Source organism: Empidonax traillii, unplaced genomic scaffold (assembly GCF_003031625.1).
Source record: "Empidonax traillii isolate 1590-97213 ecotype Southwest subspecies unplaced genomic scaffold, ASM303162v1 scaffold502:size815047, whole genome shotgun sequence".
NCBI lineage: Eukaryota > Metazoa > Chordata > Aves > Passeriformes > Tyrannidae > Empidonax > Empidonax traillii.
This window is the reverse complement of record NW_020955695.1, coordinates 363,685-386,018: the sequence shown is the minus strand read 5'-3', so window position 1 is coordinate 386,018 and position 22,334 is coordinate 363,685. Positions and strand designations below refer to the sequence as shown.

General features: G+C 51.5%; 2 protein-coding genes across 8 annotated transcripts in view; one reads left to right on the top strand and one right to left on the bottom strand.

Annotated features, from left to right (window-relative positions):
* Nucleotides 1-8,444, bottom strand: part of PACS2 (phosphofurin acidic cluster sorting protein 2) — a 73,359-nt gene extending 64,915 nt beyond the window's left edge. For all 7 annotated transcript variants that reach the window (XM_027896557.1, XM_027896561.1, XM_027896560.1 and 4 more), the window contains exon 1: nt 8,301-8,444. In XM_027896557.1, the coding sequence (XP_027752358.1) occupies nt 8,301-8,428 (128 nt within the window). In that variant the 5' untranslated portion in view covers nt 8,429-8,444. The remainder of the gene's footprint in view (nt 1-8,300) is intronic.
* Nucleotides 8,445-8,785: 341 nt separating this feature from the next.
* SEC22B (SEC22 homolog B, vesicle trafficking protein) lies at nt 8,786-16,886 on the top strand. The gene is made up of 5 exons (XM_027896571.1): nt 8,786-8,913; nt 9,189-9,298; nt 13,840-14,000; nt 14,334-14,480; nt 14,854-16,886. Exons 1-5 carry the CDS (start codon nt 8,839-8,841, stop codon nt 15,006-15,008), a joined length of 648 nt encoding a protein of 215 aa, XP_027752372.1. The 5' UTR covers nt 8,786-8,838; the 3' UTR covers nt 15,009-16,886.
* Nucleotides 16,887-22,334: the final 5,448 nt, after the last annotated feature.

Below are 22,334 nucleotides of genomic sequence, written 5' to 3'. Positions count from 1 at the left end.
GAGAGCCCTGCACTAGAAACCTCTATAACACAGGCCAGAAGCCCATTACGAGCTCCACAGTTTTCCCATGTCTCCATTTGCAGCCTTCCATGTGATTCCCTGCAGAGGTGAAGATCCCCCTAGAAATCTCTCCCCTGCACATAACATTTACTTACCAGCAGTGAGGAGCATCTCCAAGCCCTTGCACTGCAATGGCTTTGTAGAAAAATAAAAAGAGCAGAGAAGGATTTTTAACAGTCAAGCTCAACAGAGCAGAGGGATCTGATGAAAGGAGACAGTGTCTTTCTTCAGACGATTTTTAGCAGCAAAATAAAGTGCTTTGTTAGGCAGTGAGCACATGTTTCACTTCACTCTGCACACAGGCACACACTTGATCCCCCTGCTCTTTCACATCCTCACACCTTCAAACCTTCACCTCTCCCCAGTCCCAGCAACGTGCACTAATAAAAAAAAAAAACATCCTGGGTCACCATGTTTGTTCCTGTTTTTCTTTTTAGAACAAAACTAACTACCTCCCTGAGGTCCAGAAGAACCTGCAAGCTGTGCAGATTTTGATTAAACACCATCATTCCCTCTTGGCTACTCCCTTCCACTTACCTCCTACAGGCTCCAGAGCACCTGACTGCCAAAAAGGAAAATGAGGAGGAGAGGGAAGTTGGTTTACCTCTAGGCTAAACCAGAGCTTGGGGAGTAGAGGTCCCACACATTTTAGAGCACTGGGGGAAAAATTGGCTAGACTACCATTTCCCAGCAACAGTAAAGCAGTCACATTTATTTAACTTTCATACAGTTTGGATGAGCCACTGCAGGAAACAGGATGGGTTGTGCAAAACCCCCCAGTGCCAAGGTGCTGCTCCCTGCCCAAATGGCACACACCACGCTTGGGGGCATTTCCCAGCCCATTCAAACACTGATGAGACAAACAGTTAACTGTCCAAACCCTCAGAGAGACTATGGATGAGTAGCACACTGCACACAACATCAAAGCTGATATTTTATGCTAATCCATCTGCTTACAGGAGAACAAATGCTATTTTCCTTGACAATTCTTCTGAAGTAAGATCTGAGCAACCATGCAGATTTCAAACTCTTTTGAAATATCAGTAAACCAAACACTCCTACTTTCAGTGCAAAAAAGCTCCCATGAACAGCCTCTCTGCGGCTCAGACAGTGAGTTACACAAAGCACAAAGCCCCCAGGAGCTGTACCCAAAACACAGGCGCTGCCAGCACACCAAGCCAGGTGAGCACACTGACTGGCTTTGCAGACCCCAGCTATGGTTTCCATGCATGAGAGCCTCCACCAAGCCAACTTCACAGCACACAGAAGCTGCTCTCAGTTTTATTCTTGCTGCACACTTTAAAAATTAGATTGCTTTCCCACTGCAGCAGGGGAGGCATTTGAGCTCCTGATCAAAAATAGTTATTGCCCTGCAAGTAACTGTGCTGGAAGGCAGCCTGGCCTGCAGATTCTCAGCTGCTAAACGAGAAGGAACAAGGAGGCCACCTCAGAAGCAAGGCACAGCTCATTACAAGTGACACAGCCACGCAAAGCACTGCAGGAAAGGCTGAAGTGGTTTTAGAGGAGGAAACAGGTTCCAGATCCCAGCACGCAACAAGAGAGTCCGTGCATTTACTTTTCTAAACACGAGGAGCTCGTCTCCTCCTCACCAGGCAGATCTGCTACAGCTGCACCAACCCAAGGACAGGGTCCTACGTGTTTTTGAGGAATCCCTCCTCCAGGGACACTGGCTGTGTCAAGCGCAGCGTGCCCATCAGAGCTCTCCAGGCAATTCATTATTTTAAACAAATGAGTGATTAGCAAGGATCCACTCTCTCCTTGCGAAGCTGGCTGCATGCCCTGCAAGCCTCCACACCACTGTACAGTATCATAATCCAATTAAACCTCACCATGAGAGAAGCTTCACGCTATCACATTCAATTACCCAGTTAAGCTTCTTATCATCTGTACGCTAGGATCCATTCGGACTGAAACTCCCCCAGCACGGTTTGGGAGGTGGCATTATTCAACCAACCAAGGACACACAGATGTTGCATCTGGAGCCGCAGGAGGACCATACGGGTCAGGAGATTCATACTGCTGGCTTGTAAGGAGGTAGAAACACAGGAAAAATAAAATACAGTGACCAGTTCCTGCCCACTCACAGTTATACACACCCTGAGGCGACCTGCTCCCCGACTTCCCAGGGAAGTGGGACAGTTCTGAAGAAGCACAAGGGACCCAGAGGAATTTCAATGGAACGGCGAAGGTTAATAAAGGACCTGGCAATACAGAGTTGTCTGGCGGTCAGCCACCAATTCCATAGGAAATACCCTCCCAAGAAGGTCACCATAACGGTGGCAAAATTTGGCCCAAAAGAATTAGAAAAAGCTGCCAAGATGTGACGCAAATAAAGCCAGCGAGCAGGCCAGCTTCCTGCATGAGGCCAAAACAGGGAGCGCTCTTGGAAAAAAAAGAAAGATTAAGGGTTGCAAGGAACATAATGGCCTCTTGTAACAGCTGAGTTGTTGCTTTTCTTTTCTTGGCAGAAAAGAGGGATGTTTTGTTGCTGGTTGATTAATCTATTATGCAAATCATTTCATAGCTAATTTGATACAGCCACAACCTTGCCACAGAAATCATCTGCCTGCTCAGGGCCAATGAAAGGTGGAACACCAACAGCTCCATTCGACAGAGCTTTTATTCCCTGGACAAGCAGCTACAGGGTCGCCTCCTGCCATGCAGGGCTAGAGGAACACAGGCCAGCTCTGCCAGGGGACAAGAGGGGAAGGTCCTTTGGGCACCCTCATTTGGTGGAAGGCAAGGAAAGAGGCCCTTCAAAAGAGCAGCCCATTCCTTCCACTCTCAAAATCCTTGCGCTGGTCATGTGCAAAACATCCAGGTGAAAACCACACGCAGTCCCATCCAGAAACTTTGTCTAGCAGCTTTAAAATTTTAAGATGTTTCCAGAAGTGTTCATGACACGCACAAGCTTCACCTCACGTCACTTAAAAAGATGCCTCAAAATAGGTCTAACAGGACATCTGACTCCAACAAACATCTTAGCCTCTAGACAGAACTTTTCTACAGAGTAACACAAGACTCCAAATTACATTCAGTAGTATCACACAAAGTGACAATAACTGCTGTGATAGGATTTACGTAGGGATCACTAGGTCTAGCCCAAATAGTTACTTTGGTTTTACCTTTTTATCTCTTCCACAAAGGCTAAGAGGGAGAAACAGGGAGAAACCAATCCCAAGAATAAAGGGGTCGGTTCTGGCCACTGTGCTTTACTCCAAGCAGCTCATCTCCGTTGCTCAGCCGTGGATGTTTTTCCTCATGCATCTCACACATTCAGCATCGCTTTGGTGATATTTTTAAAGCCTATCCTGTGCCCTCATTTGTATTCAATTTCCTTCAGTGGTAAAACGTTAGGCATTTCATGCTATTCAAACAAAGTCAAAACAAAGCCTCCAAATAAGCACTTCTGAAACGCACCTAGTCATCTGAGTAATTAGACATTTTTCCAGTTCCAAATGTGCCGAAAATCTACTGTCAGCTCCCAATGAATGTGCCAGTAGTTATCCTAACAAACAAGAGTTCTCTCCATGGAATAGGAGGTTAAGATACATTTAAATTAACATCTCTCCCTACCCGAATTAATCAATGTTTTTAATTATGCGACATCACCTGAACACAATTATTACTCTAGCAAGTTGTCCACCTTTCTCTGCTGATATGGTGCGTAGATGCCATTGCTCAAGCCAGGACAGAACATGCTCTCCCTGGCCAAAAGGAACTCCCATTCCCAGTGTAGGCATGCATCCTTCACACCAAGGGGTGAAGTGTTTCCCTTCCAAGTGAATTTACATCAAATACTCATAGAGAAGAGTCAGACATGGACTTCACCCAGGTCAGAACCCTTCAACACTTTGCTAGCAGAGAGAATTACCATGCAGGGGTTCAACCCTGCAGACTGCTGGAGTGGTTCCATGCCCCAGCAGTCCTCACTGTGTCCCTCCTGGTCACACGAGGTAGATCAGTGGAAGAAGATGGGAGCTGGCAGAGAGAGAAGAGCACACAGCCTGGGGCATGGGCAAACTGTTAGGATCCACTCAGCTGCTGTGAATCCAAAGTCTCACCCTAATCACTTTCCATCCCCCCCGGGGATGTCCGTACCAGGGCTGGTGTGACTGTCCGAATGCTGCACGACCATGTCACAGCACGCTGAGCCATCACATCCCCGCACCACCAGCCTCCTGTTCGAGTGCAGGGCATGTGTACGGATTCCTGTCATGTTTCCTTACACAGCAGGGAAACCACAGAGGTGAGCCAACATGTGAAATGCTCAGGCAGTGCCCAGTCAACAACCTCAGATCTCCAGCACTGTCTTTTCACAGGTCTGTTCCACAGGATTCTTCCTTTGTATCCTCAAGGGACACCAGGTCACACCTGCTCCACATACGGTTTGGTTGCAGTACACCAAAATTCACTTCACAGTTCAAAGCTTAGCAGGAACTTTTACAGGTTTGTGACAATTAAGGCAATAGCCTCAATCAAAACCTACTCTGAATGGGAACCCACTCTGCTTCCTCTTGCTCCAGTAGACCATTCCAACAAAACTTTTCCCCCAAGACCCCTCTTCCTCCAGACAGCCTCCCCATGGTGCTATCTCCTCCTGAGGCTCCTTCAGGATGGGACAGTACTGCACCCTGCCATTCACACCCACAGCTTCATAAAAAAAAACATGGAAAGTAAAAAGAAACACAACCAAAATCCACAGAGTTCCTCATACTTTTCAGTTATAAGGAAAATGAGGGGCGAAAAAAGTGTTGATTCTCTCACAGCCATGCTGCAAGACGATCACTCTCAGTTTTAACAAATGGTAAGGAGAGCTTTATGTAGTGTAACCTTCCTCAAAGGAAAATATTTCAATGTACAGAAGAAAGGAACAGCAGGAAAAGGTAGGCATCTCTCCCTTCTGGTATGCAGTGGATACGCCCAGATAGTGAGACATTTTGAGTCACATTTCTGGGATGACTAAAAGAAAGTAGTTGCATTTCAGAAGCACTATGGTCAAAACCCTCAGGAGCTGAAGAAAGAAATCAGAAAATCATTTCAGCAAATGGCAGAAGAGAAAGGAGAGCAACACAAGAGCAAAACACCTCACCTCATGTTTCACTCCAAACACAGAACTATAGGACAATACTATGACTCTTCGCTATTATTCTTCCTTAAGCTTAAACAGAGCCTTTTCACACAAGGAAACTCCATGGAAGCACCAAGGCAGCCTTCCAGATTTTGCTGACACCCCACCCAAGCTGCATGGACTTTCAGTAAATCAACCACCGAAGAAGAGCACATTCAATAGCACAGCTTTCGAGATGTCCCTCCCACAGTCCAGCTCCCAGCCATCATCTGGGAAGCATCCACACATCCACATGAGGCCCTCCACCTTAACACCCACCCACACAACTTAGGGAAACACAGGCACAGATCACTCCAGGCATTGCTTTCACCCAGCCCCTCCTGCTCCAGAGCTTACTGTAGGAGAAACACCTTAGAAATGGAGTGAGATTCACTGTACCAAAAAGAAGGGAGAAGGAAACAACATTCCCTCCTCAAAACACACACTCCTCGGCCATGAATCCTTTGACTCTGTGCCAAGTTCAAAACTCTTCTGTACTGGGAAAGCCTGTTTTGCCAACAGAAACCCAGAGGGGAACTTGGTGGAAATCTCAGAAGAGACCAAGGCAGTTCCATGGTATTCGACCACACACCAAGGCCCACTTTCATCCACATCCGCCTCTCACATCCCAACAGACATCTGCTTGGACAACAAGCTCATTTGGGATATAGTTTCCCATGAAGGACTTGTCATCCCAGCATCTCTAGCTTTAAGATAAAGAATCTTAAAAGTCACTGTGCCACAGGGAAAATCATTACAATTCTAACTTTAAATGCAGAGGCAGTGGTATAACTTCAAGGTTTTCAAACTCCTCCCTTCTCTAACAGAGAGGTCTGTTGCAAAGCCTGTAATGAAATGCAAAACATGGACCCAAAGCAGCATGGCAAGGCATGATGTTAAGTGATTAGAAACAGCAGCACTGACTGGGAACTGCTACAGGATTTGGCGTTTGCCCAGCACACACCTCACTGTGCCATGGAACCAACATCTCCACAGAACCTGCAACCTCAGCTGCTCCTGACCTCGCTTCAGGTTAACAAAAAACACTTGGCACTCGCAGCTACAGCTGCAGACCCGCCACACACTGCACCACATACACAACCCTGGCACGTGTGCCCAGCCCATGTGGGGCACTTCCAGCAGAAAACGCCACATCCATGGAAAGACAGGCTCATTCGGCTGGCAGCAGCAGATGCAGCAGCTGGATGTCTGCTTATCCCCCCAGGCTCTAAGGGAAAAGGGCACCCAGGAACAGCAAGCAAAGGTGATGGCAAGAACAGGGCTGAGAGCAGAGGGACCCACTGCTACAAACTCCCTCATACAAAAGCTCTGTTCCTAGAAGGTCCCAAATGCCCCAGTTCTTCCATCAATGCCTCAGCCCAGGCAACCTGAGCACTTTCACCATGGCTTGCTTCAGCAACTCCAGATGTTCCCCCTCAAGCCCCAGTTCTGCCCCACTTGCCCAGATATCCACCTGTCCTTTGCATTCCTCCAGGCACCTCAAACAGCTGACTCCAATCTGCTGCCCACCACAGCTCAAGCACCCAGGACCCCACCCTAATTGCCATCCTGTGCACCCCACCCCCTGCCACAACAAGGCAGGGTCAGTGTCCTTACACTGCATTTTCTGGTCATCTACAGATTTGCAAACAAGCAAGCTGTGTTGTGAGCTCGTTTTCAGATCTGCAAGTATCAGCATAAATGATAATGCAGAATGAAAAGTCCTTGACAGTGACAAACATTTGTTTTTTTAATTTGTCTAACAGCCATTGTTATGAGGTTGGATGAGATGGAAACCCAACTGCCTTCCTGCAGTCGAGGGTGCAATGGAGAGAACAGTTTTCAGAGCAGCGTTACAAGAGCCCTCTGTGTCCTCTGTACAACAGGGACAACGCCAATCACACTGGAACTATAGAATCACAGTATGGTTTGGGTTGAAAGGGACTTACATGGTCAGGTCTAGTGCAAAAAAATCAGAAAGCACCAACTGCTCCTGCAGCTACTCCCATATAGGCAAATAACTTCCACAGCAAAGGGACTCCTTGAAGAGGGGCACATTCCCCTCGGTGCCAGTCCCTTTCCAAGAGCTACGGTTGCAGGAAAGAAATACACAGGCAGAGAAAGTTGCTGCCCCGAGGCACTGTTAGCACAGATAAGCTGTTATAAACCAAGATCATCTGCAACTGCAGGACTCAGATTTTCTTCTGCCCCACTGTTATCTTCCTGCCCACGATGCCAAAGCACTACGGCTGTGGGTAGTGTTTATGTTAAGATAGTTACTAATCCCTGCAAGACAGGGACACAGCCACCAAGCCCAACCTGCTATCTGGATGGCGCAGAAGACAGAGGGATTTGGGGGGCTTTGTAAAGCTTGCAAAGCTTTATATTCCTGCCAGGTCAGCCCGATGACTCCGTTCCCTTTCTGCTCGCTTGCTGTGCCCTCATTTGAAACAAAACAAAAGATAAAGAGGAGCGTTTCGGAGATTTGTTTTCGGCACGTTTGAATTCTCAGAGGCTTTGTTAGAGCCAGGCTCGAAAACCGCAAATTTTATAAAAGCTGAGAGGAATGCCTCCCATGCGGGCTAAAACCAGCGCGGGCAGGGACCACGGCCGCGTGTTTACACACACCAGAGGCGAGGAAGGAGCCGAGACTGGGAGAGGGCGGACAACCGGTCCTAGAGAAAGGGATGCCCGCCCCGAGCCCATCCCCGCGGAGCATTTCCCCGCAAAGGCGCCGTTAACGGGACACCTCGCGGGCACGGCGGAGCTCGAGGAGGCAGCCCCAGCCCTGCCGCCGGCACACAGCCCAGGGTCTGGGCGGAGGGGGCACTCGCTGAGGGGGTGACCCCCTCACACACCTGACACAGGCACAGCTGCAGCCCTCCCACCCTTCCTAGGGCCGCGGGGTCCCTGCACTCCCACACCCACCCCAAAACCCCACGGCAGGGGCGGCAGGAGCCGTGCCCGTCACTGCGGCACGGCTGAGGAGGTGGGAAGGGACCCTGAAACTGCGAGAAGGTGAAGGGAGAAGGGGGCTGAGGAAGCAGCCGCGGAGCCCCGGGGAGGGGTGGCGGTCTCCGCCCTCTCGCCCACTCGGTCCGCCCGTTACCTGGGGACGCAGCTCGGGCTGGAGCCATCGATTTCCCACGTGGCGAAGAGGTTCATAGGCACGGGCCGCCCCAGGGCCCCGGCACCGCCGGGGAAGCTGAGGCGGCCCCGCTCGGCCGCCGCCGCCATGGCTGTGCCCGCCGGCCTGGCGCGCGCCCACCGGGCCGCCCCGCCCCGCCCGCGGGGGAGCACGCGTCACAGGGGGCGGGGCCGGCGGCAAAGGGGGCGGATATGTAGGCGGGGGCTACTGAGGATGGGCGTGGCCTGTGTATGGGCGGTTCTCCTGGGAGGGGAGGGGCGTCACGGGTGAGGCGCGTGACCTGATCTGAGGAGGCGTGTCTAGGACGAGGGGGCGCGGCCAGCGCCCAGAGGGCGTGTCTATTCCGGTGAGGCGTGGCCATTGAGAAAAGGGCGTGGCCATCGCGGAGAGGGCGTGTCCATTGCCGTGGCCGTGGCTCCGCCCCCCCGGCGGGCTCGTGGCGGAAGCGGCGGTGCGCGTTTCCGGCGGCTCCGTGGCAGGGCGGGCGGCGGGCGCGGCCATGGTGCTGCTCACGATGATCGCCCGCGTGGCGGACGGGCTCCCTCTGGCCGCCTCCATGCAGGAGGACGAGCAGGTGCGGCCGGCGGGGGGAGCGGGGGAGCGGGGCCGGCTGGTCGGTGGGAGGCCCGGCCCGGCGGGACCGGCGCGGCCCCTTCTCGCAGTGGGGCGGCTGCGGCACAGGCGTTTCCCGGCGGTGGTGGCGGTGGTGGGGGTGGTGGTGGTGGTGGGTGGGAAGGGGAGAGCCGCCGCGGTGCTGTCGGGCGGAGCCCCCGCAGCCCCCCCCAGGTGTCTCTCCGGTCTCGGCCGCCCCAACAGCCCGTCCCTCCCTCCCCTGCCCTCCCTCCTCAGTCAGGCCGCGACCTGCAGCAGTACCAGAGCCAGGCGAAGCAGCTCTTCCGCAAGCTGAACGAGCAGTCCCCGACGAGATGCACCCTGGAGGCGGGAGCCATGGCTTTCCAGTGAGTGCCGGGCGGGGACGCGGGGAAAAGGGGAATCTCTGTCGTGGGAATGAGGGAAGGCTCTTCTGGCTCGGCGTGAGGGTTTGCTGGGAACTGGGCTGCCTGAAACAGGAGAATCGCTTCACCTGCCTGCCCTGCCAGCCGAGCTGCTCGAAGGGCAGGCAGAGTATGTGAGTTGTCACTGCTTGGCACAGGTGTCTGGCACTTGATTTTCAGCCAGGTTCATGGTTCTGCCTTTGCTGAAGACAATATGGGTTCTGTTCCCTTCAAGGTTTTTCTAGTTGTTTGCACTCTCTACTATACCTTCATTGCTTCTCCTGCACCTCCTGTGTCTTGTCCTTAAAGAGAGATGTCCTTGGTAAAACCAGTCTGGCAGTGCCACTGTGAGCTCCTCTTGCACAGGATTTTCCCCTCTATGTTCCAGGAGGTTGCATCTTTTCATGGATTACCTTTCATGTGTTAGAAGCACGTGGAGCATCTCCAAGGTTTTTTATTATTATTATTTCCCTATTATCTGACAGGCTTCTTTGTCTTGTTTTGTTCAGCTTTCTTGTTGATTCTCCAGCAGCGCTCTAGAAAGGGAGCCTGGGTATGAAGTAAAGAAAGGTTACAGGTAGTGCACGTCAGACATCCTGATTGCTTAAGCAATAGCAAGGGAGGTGGACAGGCAAGTGAACAGGGGAAGGATTGACAGTAAAAGGCAGGAGGTCTTGCGTGTGATAAAGGAAATGCTTCTTTCTGTGATATGTCATTACCTGGCAGAATAAAGCCTGAGAAAGTCAAGCTCCTGTCAAGAATCAGAATTCTGCCATTAGCAGGAATAATTGCTACAAATCTCTGAGATCAGGTTCCATGTGAGGCGCCCTGTGCAGTTTGGACAGTGATGTGCCAAGATTTCCTGCACTTTGCACCACTTCTGCTGCACTGCCAGCAGCAGGATCCCTCTCAGTTCCTGAGGGATTCCTGGTGACTGGGTGTGGGTTTATGGCTGGCTGAGGGGGAGGGAGCCTTTGAGTGCAGGGCAAGGTTGGTTTGAGGTCTGTGCTTCTATAACAAGCAAATTTCCCACCCTGTCCTTTTCTTCAGAGATTTGGCAACATAAGAAGATGGGAACGGGAGTTTTTTGGAAGGGCAGTCTTTGGCAAAAGCCATGAGGTTTTGAGGGCTACTTTTCTAGTGGCTGGCTTACACATAGATTTTAAAAAATCTTTTCTCTTAGCTTCTGGTTGCCTTTGATAGGGACTTACAGTTGTCATAGGACAGCCCTGATTTAGTCTGACCATCCCTATCTCCTGTTGCAGAATTAACTGCTAATGCATCCTCTTCTTTCTACACGTTTAAAACTTCATAGAATGTAAAAGCTCTCTGGTTTTTAAGTGTTTCCTTGGCACTGCATGGGTGCAGCTCAGACTGGCAGTGAAGCCTTGAGAAAGAGCCTGTGTAGATCCCAGTAAATCCCTTCTTGAGTTACTTCCATGATGCAAGCAGAGCAATGCCTGGTGAGGAGGCAACGCGTGCCGAGGAAATCAAAGCCTATTAATGGTGGCTGCAATGTCACCAGTTCTGATGGGAAGGGAGGGCTTGGGCAGGCTCCTGTTTTGACAGCTGTCCCAAAGGAACAGCTGGGTTACCTGGCTGGCAGGCAGCCAGGGAGAGGAGTGTTTCTCCTTCTGGGTTGAGTTAGTCCCTGGACAGGTTCCGCTGGCAACCGACAGCTGCTGCTGCAGAGCATTCACTGCTGCCTCCTTTGAGATGAGGTGTTATGGCAGGACCTGTGTGAAAAGAATACTTTCAGGCCAGAAGTCCCTCTGTAGAAGGAGGGGAGGTAAAGGGGGAATTCGAGATTTAGTCTAAAATAACGCTGACTGATAACCACACTGCTCGTTAGTGCAACTCACCAATTTTTTTTCTGCCAAATCAGAGCTCTGGCTGCTGAGGGCAGCACAAACCTGGACAGAGCACTTCGTGGTGTGAGTTAGCAGTGTGACTAAGGATATTGCTGAACTTGCTGAGGTGGTGGTATTGAACGTTTGTAGCTACATCAATTCAGAGAAGAGCCAAGCCTTGCTGAAATGTGAAGGTTAAACTATGGCCACTAAGATGATTTCTGCCTAGGGTTGCGCTCCTAAAGCTGTGTCACTCTTTCAGCTGCAGCACTGGGGACACATGGCTGTGCAGGTACAGGAACACTGATGGTGTTTCCTGTGCTGTCAGTCAGCAGGTGACCTTTGGCTGAAGTGGCTCTTACCTGTCATGTTGAAAGCGACCCTTGGCCTTTGCCACTGTTACCAGGATAAAGCTTTTCTCTCTGCAGATGTCCAAGATGATTATGAGAAACCTGCTGGCTGTACTCAGCGTGCAGGAATCCAGAGTGCAGGAGTTAACAGGGGCAAATGGCACCATCTGCCCCTCGTGTGAGGACGTGCTAAGCAGGTGCTGTGCTGAAGCTCAGAGATGCACACAAAGTGTAAAACTGAGAAGCCCAGCTGTGCAGAAACTCTACTCTGAGGTTGACAGAATTGTCTGAAACTGGGGCAGAATGAGGTGAGCTCGCTCTCTGTGGTGCTGACCGATCAACTTTAAATCCAACAGAGTGAATACCACATCAGGGAAAAGCAAGTGGGAAATACAGCTGAAGAGCTCCAGGCAGGACCAGCTGGCCCAGGCAGAGATAAACAGACCTGTGCCAATGGGACATGTTCCTCAGAGTGCTCTCATCTGGAGAGTGCTGCTCCAGCGATACTGTCAGGATTCCCATCTGGCACACATTTTCCTCATTTCAAAAGATTTGTTCAAGTCTTGCTGGTCATGACAGTGCCTAAATCAAGCTCTGGGTGATGATCTGTAGCAACTCCAATCTGTCAAACAGGTCTCCAGGGGTAAGGGAAGAACAGAGGCGTGATGTAGTGTAGCATTAGTCCTAGGCACTGATGCACTCCTGGCTGAGGGACAGATAAAGGAACAAAGGCATGGGCTCGTGGGGACATGCTGTGGAATGGATTATGGCATCTGGAGTTTCTTGCTTCTGGTTGGGGTAGATCAGTTGCTGTTTGAAGGCTGGCAGGGTTCACACACAGCCCATATAAAGGCAGGTGAAATGGAGACTCCTGAGCCCAGGAATGAGCTCAGGATGGCTAATTCAAAGGACATAGACCTGTTGGAGGCATCTGGAAAACAGTGGGGAGTGGGAAGAAGTTGTTTTGTAAGCCTAATGTGACTATTAACAAAATTTTAAGCTACTTATTTTACTATTGTGCCCTCAGGACTGGATTATTTCTCTAATACGCCGCTAATCTTTATGCTAACTAGACTAATGTATAATGGCATTATGCAGAAAGTCAAAGGAAGGTAACATAAAACTTGCACATACATTCCACCCTGAAGAATATAGATAAATGTTCAGAAGTGTTCCCAGAGCTGTTTGCTGTCTCCACTCCCTTGGTTTTGGTGGGAATATTGTTTCCCTTATTTTTATATTGGCTAAGTGAGGAAAAAAACGTAGTTGGGAATGTGCAGCAGCAGACAGTCATAAGCAAAGCTTAAATAATCTGAAGATTGGTTCTATCTTATCCCTTATTCCAGTCGGCTTTTTAGCTGAATTATAATGAAAAGTCCCTGTTCTCCCTGTTAGCAGAGGCACTGGAGCTCACACTGAAACAAGGTCAGCACTAAGCCTCTGCAAACAAATAAGAACTAAATGGGGATGGGGGTGCTGGGAGGGGGAGTGCAGGACCCCTGCACCCTCAGCTTCAGGGCAAACCAAACAGCATGACACAACAGCAGGTGTCACTGTGTGTTTTGGAGCTCCTCACATTGCAGCCAAAGAACTGGTGGCACAGTCACACCTGCTACCCGTGGCAAATCCACAGGTAAGGTCACCAGAACCTGTGTATCACCAGTATTTTTTTCCCCAGCTGGCTTTGAGGTGATGCATGTGGATAACAACACCCCACCCACAGGCTGGTGTTGGGGAAGGAAAGGGGCACCCAGCCCTCCTAAACCGAAGGGGAGAGCTGGCAGTCACTGTGTGGCTTTGTAACACACTGAGACTGAATTCTTCTGGGTGTCATGACCTCAGCTTTCCATCTGTGGGCCTCAGGTACTCGGCTGTGCTGCCAAGTAGAGATGTGTTGCCCACCTTCCCCTCTACTCTGCTGGCAAACTTTCTTGTGCCCCCCTTCTCCTGACTGCAGGAGGGCAGTAGGGTATCCTCTCTTTGGTACTCCAAAATTATAATTCTTTTGTTGCTGGTATTTTGTTAAGCTAATGATATTCACAGGCCAGCTTTTGTTTCAGTGAAGGCAAAATTCAGGGCTCTTGGCATGGGTGTAGGGTCTGAGGCTACACGAAAATTTATTTTGGGTAAAAAAGATTAATTAACCATTGCTTTGTAGAAAGGTTTACATTTGAAACAGGCATGGAAAACTGCAAGTCCTTGTACCCACTTGTCATTGCCTCGTAGGAATAAAGGAATGCAGGGTGGAGTTTGGTAGGATAGGTTCAGATTTGGTTGATTAATGCCCTGTCTGCTGTTCTTTTAGCTACATCATCGAGAAGGGGGTGTGTTACCTGGTCCTGTGTGAAGCTGCATTTCCCAAGAAACTGGCCTTTGCATATCTGGAAGATTTGCACTCGGAGTTTGATGAGCAGCATGGCAAGAAGGTTCCAACGGTCTCCAGGCCCTATTCCTTCATTGAATTTGGTGAGGTTCCCTCTCCTTGTGGCTTCTTGGGAAACTTTTTGCTGGGGCAGGCAGCAGCAGCCACAGGATCCCCTCCATCTTGGTGTGTGGAATCAACAGTTTAACCTCTTCTTGGCATTAGAGGCATGGGCATTTTGAGCAGGAGAATAGAGAAGTGGTAGGAAAATGGTACATGCCCTTTGATTCAGATTTCCTGCTTTGAGTCTCTTGGCCTTGCTCCAGTGAATATTTGCACGTAGTCCTCTGGCTGTCTCAGCAATGCTCCCACTCCTTCAGCAGCCAGGCTGCTCTGTGTTAGGTGAGGTCCCCTCTGACAGCCCTGTCTTGTTCCAGACACTTACATCCAGAAGACCAAGAAGCTCTACATTGATAGCCGGGCGAGGAGGAACCTGGGCTCCATCAACACAGAGCTGCAAGATGTGCAGAGGATTATGGTGGCCAACATCGAGGAAGTCTTACAGCGAGGAGAGGCACTTTCAGGTACTGGGAGTGGCCGGTGTTTGGCACACAGTTCCTTGTCCCTTTGGTCAGCCGTGTGGGTAGAGCATACTGAAGGGAAAGGCTTGGTAATCCCTGAGCCTCCTGAGAAAAGCAGGGAATTCAGTGGGTATTTCAGTTGGACTGGTTGCATCCTGAAGCACCTGGCAGGTCCTGGTGCTTCTTTTGGGCGAGACCAGCATCTCCCCAGTTTGGGTTGCTCTCATCCCAGCAGGACAAGCACTAGAGCACTGCAGAGAGGCTCAGGCTATGCTGCCACATGAAACTGCTGCCCTTCCAGCTGTGTACAGTTCATGTAACATCTGGATAACATCCAGTTAGTCTTGACTGACTTCTCTCCCCTTCCCTTAAACAGCTCTCGATTCCAAGGCCAACAACTTGTCCAGTTTGTCCAAGAAGTACCGCCAGGACGCGAAGTACCTGAACATGCGTTCCACGTACGCCAAGCTGGCGGCCGTAGCTGTGTTTTTTATCATGCTGATCGTCTACGTGAGGTTCTGGTGGCTGTGAGCTGGTTCAGTCATGGAAGAGGGAAAGCCGGTAGCCTGGCAGGTGTGTGTGTGCAGGACACTGTTCATGGGGGATGTGCATTAGAATCCACACAGGACCATCACCTTTACCGGAGTGTCCTGAAATTGTTAGGTGACACCTGACTACTAAATCTCTCAGTGGAGCCTAACAATAGGTATAAAGGCTTGTTGACTGCAGGCTTTTCCTCTGAGGCAGTTTGCACTAGAGTACTGCAGAGTTTGGCTTCCCAAAGGTTCTCCCCCCCCGCCCTCCCGGGGCACTCTCAGAACAGTCAATCAGTGCAGTTTAGCATAATCACATTGTACATCCTCCTGTTGAGTAGCTCTAGTGGGAACTGGACTCTAATGAACATTCCTTGTATTGGTAATGTTAGCTTTTTTAGAATCTGGGTCTGCAGCTATTTTTATTTCTTTCTCTTTCAAGACTCCCCTGTTTGAAGGCAAATACTGCACTGTACATAAACCAGCTTTCACCTCTGTCAGAAGAATACCTACTAAGTTTTCTGTGTCTTGACATCTTGGCTCGTTACACTTTTAAGTTGCTTTAGGAAGAAATGGATGTTAAACTATGCCTTAAAATACGTTCTGTCTAGTACTAGGAGGGGCAATGGAAGGCTTCTGTATTACTGATTCCTGAAAAATTAAACTACAGGTTTTCTAAGTGTCCACTTTCCCTCTCCTGACAGCTGTGTGTGACAGTCTGTTTCCACATGAACAGGGTGTGTAATTCAATGCTATTTGAGCGGGCACAGTGCAAACTATGTCAGCACTCTTTATTTTTTTCTTCTATCTGCAGATTCACTACATCGTTTCCTTCCTTTTTATAACTGTGCTTACCTTTTGAAATGTGTCAAAACTGCCAGCATTTCATCTCTGGGATCCTTTTTTTCTTTCTCCCTCTTTCCCTCACCAAAACAACCAAAAAAAACACCAAAACTCTGAATGTTGTGAAGAAAAGGCAGTGTTTCTTTAAAGAACACTTGAACTTTACATGAAGGATTAGGATAACTTTAAAATAGTGGAATTCTTTGGAAGCACCACCTTTTTTTCCCCATAGTCACCCTCTCCCTACCTCACTTGGGAAGTTGAAACTGTAGGCGAAGAAAAACTCATTATGGGGCAATAGTATAGAGCTTCTTTCGTATGGGCCAATCTATATATTACGAGTGTAATGTGATTTTTTTAAAAATTGTTTTTTTGGTCCACCTGTGCTAAAAGTAACATTTACCAGTCAGCTTTTGGTTTTATTTAAAATAAAAAAAAAAAGAAAGAGTGAGAGAAAAGAAATCCCACAGCTCAGGCACTCTCTGCACTCAAGTGTCTGCCACTTGGTAGGAAGCAGGCAGTGTCACAGAAGGAGGTTTGAGGACTTCCCAGCACCTCTTACAAGCACGTAATCTTGTGCAGTTCTGGATGTATGAGCTGTGACCTGGAAGTGTTTCCTGCCACTGGGTGGGGGAAACGGAGCTGATGTCCTGTCTGGGAGTGCTCCCCAGCTTGGTGTTGGACTGGCAGGGAAGCAGTTAGCACTCATCCACTGATAAACCCAGCAAATCTGAGCTGCCACATAGTCTAAAGTAATCCAGTTTCTGCATGATGCCTCCAAGTGTTACTTTGTAGGTTGCTTTTATTGTAATTATTTTAAATCCTTTCAAGTGGTGTCCCTAACAGGTCCCAGTGATGTAGGTCTGTGTAATGTAGGTGCTGGAAGGTCTTGCCATTCAGGCGCCAACTGTCTGTGGATTGTTGTGATTGAGGGGGGTGATGTTGCTGCAGCACGGGGCAACTCGGAGAGCAGCTGCCTCCTGCAGCCCCCGTGTCAGCAGTGAAATAAATGCTCCTGAAAATCCCCTCTGCAGCGTGGAGTGTCCTGTGTCTCGTTTCTGTGATCTTGGGGGATGCTTTCTTTCCTTCCAGGGGCACAAGAGGATGAAGACCCCATAGCTGAAGCCACCTGGGATAAGGGCTCCTTTTTGGAGGCAAAACTAGTTGAAAAATAATGATCTTGGCTATTTCCTGGCAGACAGACTGTACTTTGTTCGTAGTGGGGGTCTCTCCCTGCCCTGCTGCCATGTGTCTGCATGTTACAGGCACCCTCCTCAGCGTGGCCAGAATTTTTGGGGGGCAATTTTATGGCTGTTCACGCGGGACACACACGAGAAGCAGTTCAGACTGGGAGTGGGGTGTGTCAGTAGGAACAGGACCCAGAGCTGTATATGCCGCTTGACCAGAGGGAAGACAAGGAGGACTCCTTGTCCCGCACTGCAGTGTGAGGCTCCAGGGAGCACCTTACCAGCCACTTCCACACTGTGCTCAAAATACGGAGCCGCCTTTCCTCCCTTGCGGGGCAGAGGTGCCGCTGGGTTTTGCTTTTTGCTGGGCGCTCTTTGCGGCTCCTGAGCAGCCAGGCGTTAGCTTAGTTGCCCCTGTCGTGCTGCTTGGGGCACAGGGGAGGAGAACCCAGTGCCAGCTTCTCCATGAACGGCTCGCTCCGAGCTGCACCAGCGCTCGTGGGGGGCTCAGGGCCGGGGTGCAGCCCTGCTGGGGGTGGTGGCCGGGTCACTGCTGGCTCGGGGGTCGCTGTGCTGGGCGCTCGGTGCTGGCGGCGGCCGGAGCCGGAGCCGGAGCGGGGGCCGCTGCCTGCAGGTGGCAGTGCCGGCGCGGAGATGGGGCGTGGAGCGGAGACGAAGAGACGAAAGGGGCTCCTCCGGAGGGCAACCCCGGCTCATGGCGATGCCTTGGCCTCCCCAAAGACCCGCAGCCGCGCTGGGCCCGGGCACCGTGCCCGTGAACCCGGTGATCTGCCTGCAAGGGCTCCTGCGCCTCAACAGGCTGTGTTGCCTCTCCCCACAGTGCAGCTGGGATGCTTAGACTGAGCTGGGTGGAGATACCTCCCAGCAGGACATTTGCCTGTCACTTCCTATCCAAGGCTCTTTCCATTTTCATTTCTGTTTGTCAGCTGCCTCTCTGCTTCCAGATACTCAGGAACAGGCTTTGCCTGCTGGGTTCCCCCCCGGGAATCCCCCCCAGTTCCTGCACCTGCTCCCCACAACGTGGCAGAGGTGAGGGGGTTTGTCCCATGCCAGGTGCACGTGGAGCAGAGGGGAAGCGGGTCCTGGGAGCAGTGCAAACTCCTGGCACCTCTGCAGCACCTGAACCCCTGCTCCGGGTGAGTTTAGGGGGCAGAGCTGGGCTCTCCCTTCTCCCACAGTGTGCCCATTGCCACTGGGAAACCTTTGGCACAGGCAGAGTGCAAAAGAGAAGAGGATGTTGCAGGGTGCCCCGGGAGCTGCTCTGCTCAGTGTGTGAGCACAGTGGTGAAAAGCTGTCAGTTTTGTCTCTTGCTTGCTGCAGACACCACTCAGGGTCTGGGCACCCCTGGGTGTCCTTGTGTCATGGAGCCACTGTTGGGGACAGTGCCTGCTGGAGAGACCATACATGGCCATGTACCCCATTGCCCACTGCAGGGCTGTGCAGGGTGGTTACGCTGCTGGGCAGGCTGGTGTGGGGTGATGGAGGTTTTTTCCCTGAGTGAAGCAGCAAGAGCAGACAGGCAGAGCTGGTTCCCAGATGCTGCCAAACCTGCCACGGGTGGGGCGTGGAACTTCAGAGAGAAAGAATGCACCTGGATGGCAAACACTGAATGGCTGCTCCAGCCAATCTTGTCAAATATAAACCTGGCACAGGCTGTGGCCATGCTCTGCACTGTCATCACTCTGGGAGCAGCCATTCAGACACGGCAGGGTTTTGGTTTCTGTGTTGGCTTGGCTACCAGTTGTTTTCCCTGCTTTGAGCAAGCTCCTCACACTTGCAAACCCGTCTTTTGAGTAGGTTTTGAGAAAAACCCACTTTCAGCATCTTTCCCTCTGGGACCATGGGGGCATTTTACTCTGGATGGTTTCCAGAAGCTGCTTTGATATGGGTGAATGTCCCAGTGGTGTAAAGGACTGTGCCAGCAGCCCTGTGACACAGCAAGCACCTACCCAGAGTACCCAACACCCAAGAAGGGCCTGGAGAGCAATGACCAGGGTGGCAGGGGTTGGAGTTCAGCCTTCAAGCACCCTAATTCTTGTTTACCCTACCTCAGTGGCTGACATGGGGACACAGCAGCTCTATCTCTCTGGTGGGCTCTGGAGGTCCCCTGTCCCCTCTCCTCACACGTTGCTCTGCTGCATTGCTGCGATGCAACCTTTTGGAAAGGAGGATGTTGATTTTCTGCTTCCCAAAAACAAAGGCTTTTCTGAGGACAGGGTGCTGGGTTGGTAACTGGGCAGGGACAGCTCACTGTGAGACCAGCCCTCCTGCACTGGCCTGAGTGAGTGCTGTGTCCCAGAGCACCCTGATTTGTCCCCTATCCCCTGTCCCTGGTAATGCAACAGTGCTGGTCCTGAGCACTTGGCAAGCCCCAGGACAGGCATAGAGGCACCTGCTGAGCCCCTGGCAGCCTTCTCACTCTGTCCCTCTTGTCCCCCCCAGACCTGAGGTCTTTTGGGATCCTTGAGATTCCCAAGTTCCTGCAGTCTGCACTGGGGAGAAGTGGGGTACAACCTCTCCACTGCAGATGCCCTTCTCACGCTTCCTGGACAGCCTTCAACCCAGCTGCCCACACGTGTCCCTGGCTCTGCCTCCCCTGGGGCAGCCGTGCCACCTCCTCTGTCCAGCCTGTCCCCCTTTTCTCCCTGGCTTGGGCACAATTTGGGCCCCCTGCAGGGGTGCCCCAGGGTTTACCCACAGCGCAGAGCTTTGCATGGCTGTTCCCAGCTGGCTGCAGCCATGCCTGAGCTCACAAAAACTCCAGAGGTGATAAAGCAGAAGTTGAGGAGTCCCTGCTCGTCCTGCCCACTCCGATGGGGCTGCCAGACCCTGCCACGTGGCTTTCTCTGGGCTGATTTCTGCATGGACGAGCCCGGTGTGATTTTAAACCAAGGCTCAGAAAACCCACTGTGGTTGAGCCCTGGCGCCCTGCTGAGAGATGATAAACTTGTTTCCTCTGTCATTGGCTTCTTTCTTCTTTTCCTCTCCCCAGCACCTCCCTAGCCTTACGGGTTCTCCCTGGTCACCCAGCACACTCTGCTTCTCTGGCACACTGCCCACACCCTGGAAATGCGACTCTCTGGCCCCATTGCATCACAGCACCCAGAACAAAAGTGCACCCTCCCCGTCGGCCACCACTGAGGCCCCCCAGATTGGCAGCAGAGACAGGATTTGCATTAAGAGCAGAACTACAGGTGATTGGTGGAGCCACAGGGACCCCAAGTCCTACACGCTGGGACCTGTGTGGGCCAGAGCCTGGAGAGCATGAGGTGTGGGGTTCCTCAGGACCTTTCCCAGAGTTGCATGTCCCCACCACCCCTTGCAGCTGCAATGGCATCTTGCCCCTGGCATCCACCTTGGGAGAGGAGGGAACCATGAGGTTGCTTCTGGCGCAGCTCAGGCTCAGAGAAGGCTGCACAGAGCAGCATGAGGCTCCCACCCAGTGACAGAGGAGATGTAAGAGCACAACTGAGGCCGTGCTCTGGGTCCCACAGGAATAGGAGGAGCCCTCTGTTGTGCTTTCCTGTGCCCCTATCTGCATGATGGCCAGAGCTGATGGGGGCTGTGCCTGCGTAGCCAACCCACAGCAGAAGGGGTGGCTTTCATGGGAGAGGAGCGGGGTGCTGGCCTGCTGCACATCACCAGTGTAGCTCCCCAGAGGCTGCTGATCACTAGGGAGAGTTGCAGATTCCCATTTATCCAACCTATGCTGGGTACAGACCCGAAAAAGGCAACCTAAAGATTGCAGTAAGCAGCTGCCCCTTCCTTGTGCCGCGGCTGTGCCACCGCGCCAGCTGCCACTGCAGCACCGGGGAGTGACCACAAATCCGTGGGTCCCTGATCTACAGTATGCACAGAGCCAGGGCATTTCTGGAACTTCACGGCCACCCTGTACGTCAGACCAACTTTGGTACAAGCTAAGCAGCTCCATCTGCAATTTAAGTACCCCAGGGGCTGCTGAGAGCGAGCAGCAGCGGTTAAGGCAGAGGGTACAAATTCCCTGGTGATCAAGCGGCAGAGGGAAAGGGGAGCCCAGCGTGGCTTGATGCAGGAATGCCTTTGCACTTCTCTGTTTCCTTTTAAGACGAGGCTAGCTGGCAGGTAAGGTAATCACAGCATAAGCCAAGTCATGTGGATGTTAAGAGTTTGCAGATGAGCCACAGGACAAGCTATTTGCAGCACAAGCACAAGGCTGCCAGCCCTGAGGATTTTGTTGGAAACCTCTCTCCCTCCTGCTTTTCTTAAACCTCTTGGCTGCTGACGTCTTGTAACTATGAAATACCCTGAGCTCCCATTTTAATGGGGTTCCAGCTCTTCTGTTCACAAAAGAGAAAGATGGGATGTATCACTGAAGCACATCCTAAGGACCCCCAGGTCAGGGGCAGGTAAAAATGAGGAACATTTATCTGGGATAAGATGTAAAATGCTGGAATGTAAGGCAGGCATTGGGGTGTGGGCTGAGCTGCAGCCTGAATGCCTGAACAACCATCAATGTCACTGAAAGGCTATTGAAAGAAAACACAACTTATTCAAAGCCAGCCAATGCAAAGGTGTTGAAATCAGTCCCTCCAAGATGAGGGACAGAGAAGTGCCACGGGCCTCACTGACCAGGTACAGAAACCCAAAAAGCATGTCAGAATGTTCAAGTGCATTTTGCATTCCTCGAGGATAGCTGGGAAGAGCACTCCAGAGCCCTGAGCTCATGTTGGTCCATCAGCATCCACCTGGCTGCAGAGAGGTGAGACATCTGGGATGTTGGGACATTCTGTTCCTGCGGGCTCCCTGAACAAGGTGTGTGGGCACCCTGTGGAGCAGGAACTAAAATCACTGCAGGGTGAGATTGCTGGAGCTGTGGAGAGTGCCTGATCTCCCTGCCTTTGTCAGCTAAAGTGCCAGGATTTCTCTGATTGCTGGGGCTATTTAACTAGGGATGCCGTGCCTATGGAGCCTGTTCAGCTCTCCTAATTCCTCAGCTGGCATCACTTCCAGTGCCAGAGCACAGCCAGCTGTTTTCCAGGCACCCTGCCTGCCTCCCCTTGCCACTGTGGGCAGCCAGGGCTTGGCTCCTACACGTTCTGCAGGCAAAGAGGGGCAAGGCATGGTGCAAAACAGATGGAAACTACCAAAAACCTTGCCAGAACTATCCAATCCAGTGCTGGCCACTGGTCATCCCTGTGTGGGATGCTCTGCTCTGTGGGCAGCTGAGCCCATGTGCTCCCACGAGGGTAGGGTTAGAGTGGAGAGGTAGGAACAATCAGCAGGTTTCCCAGAC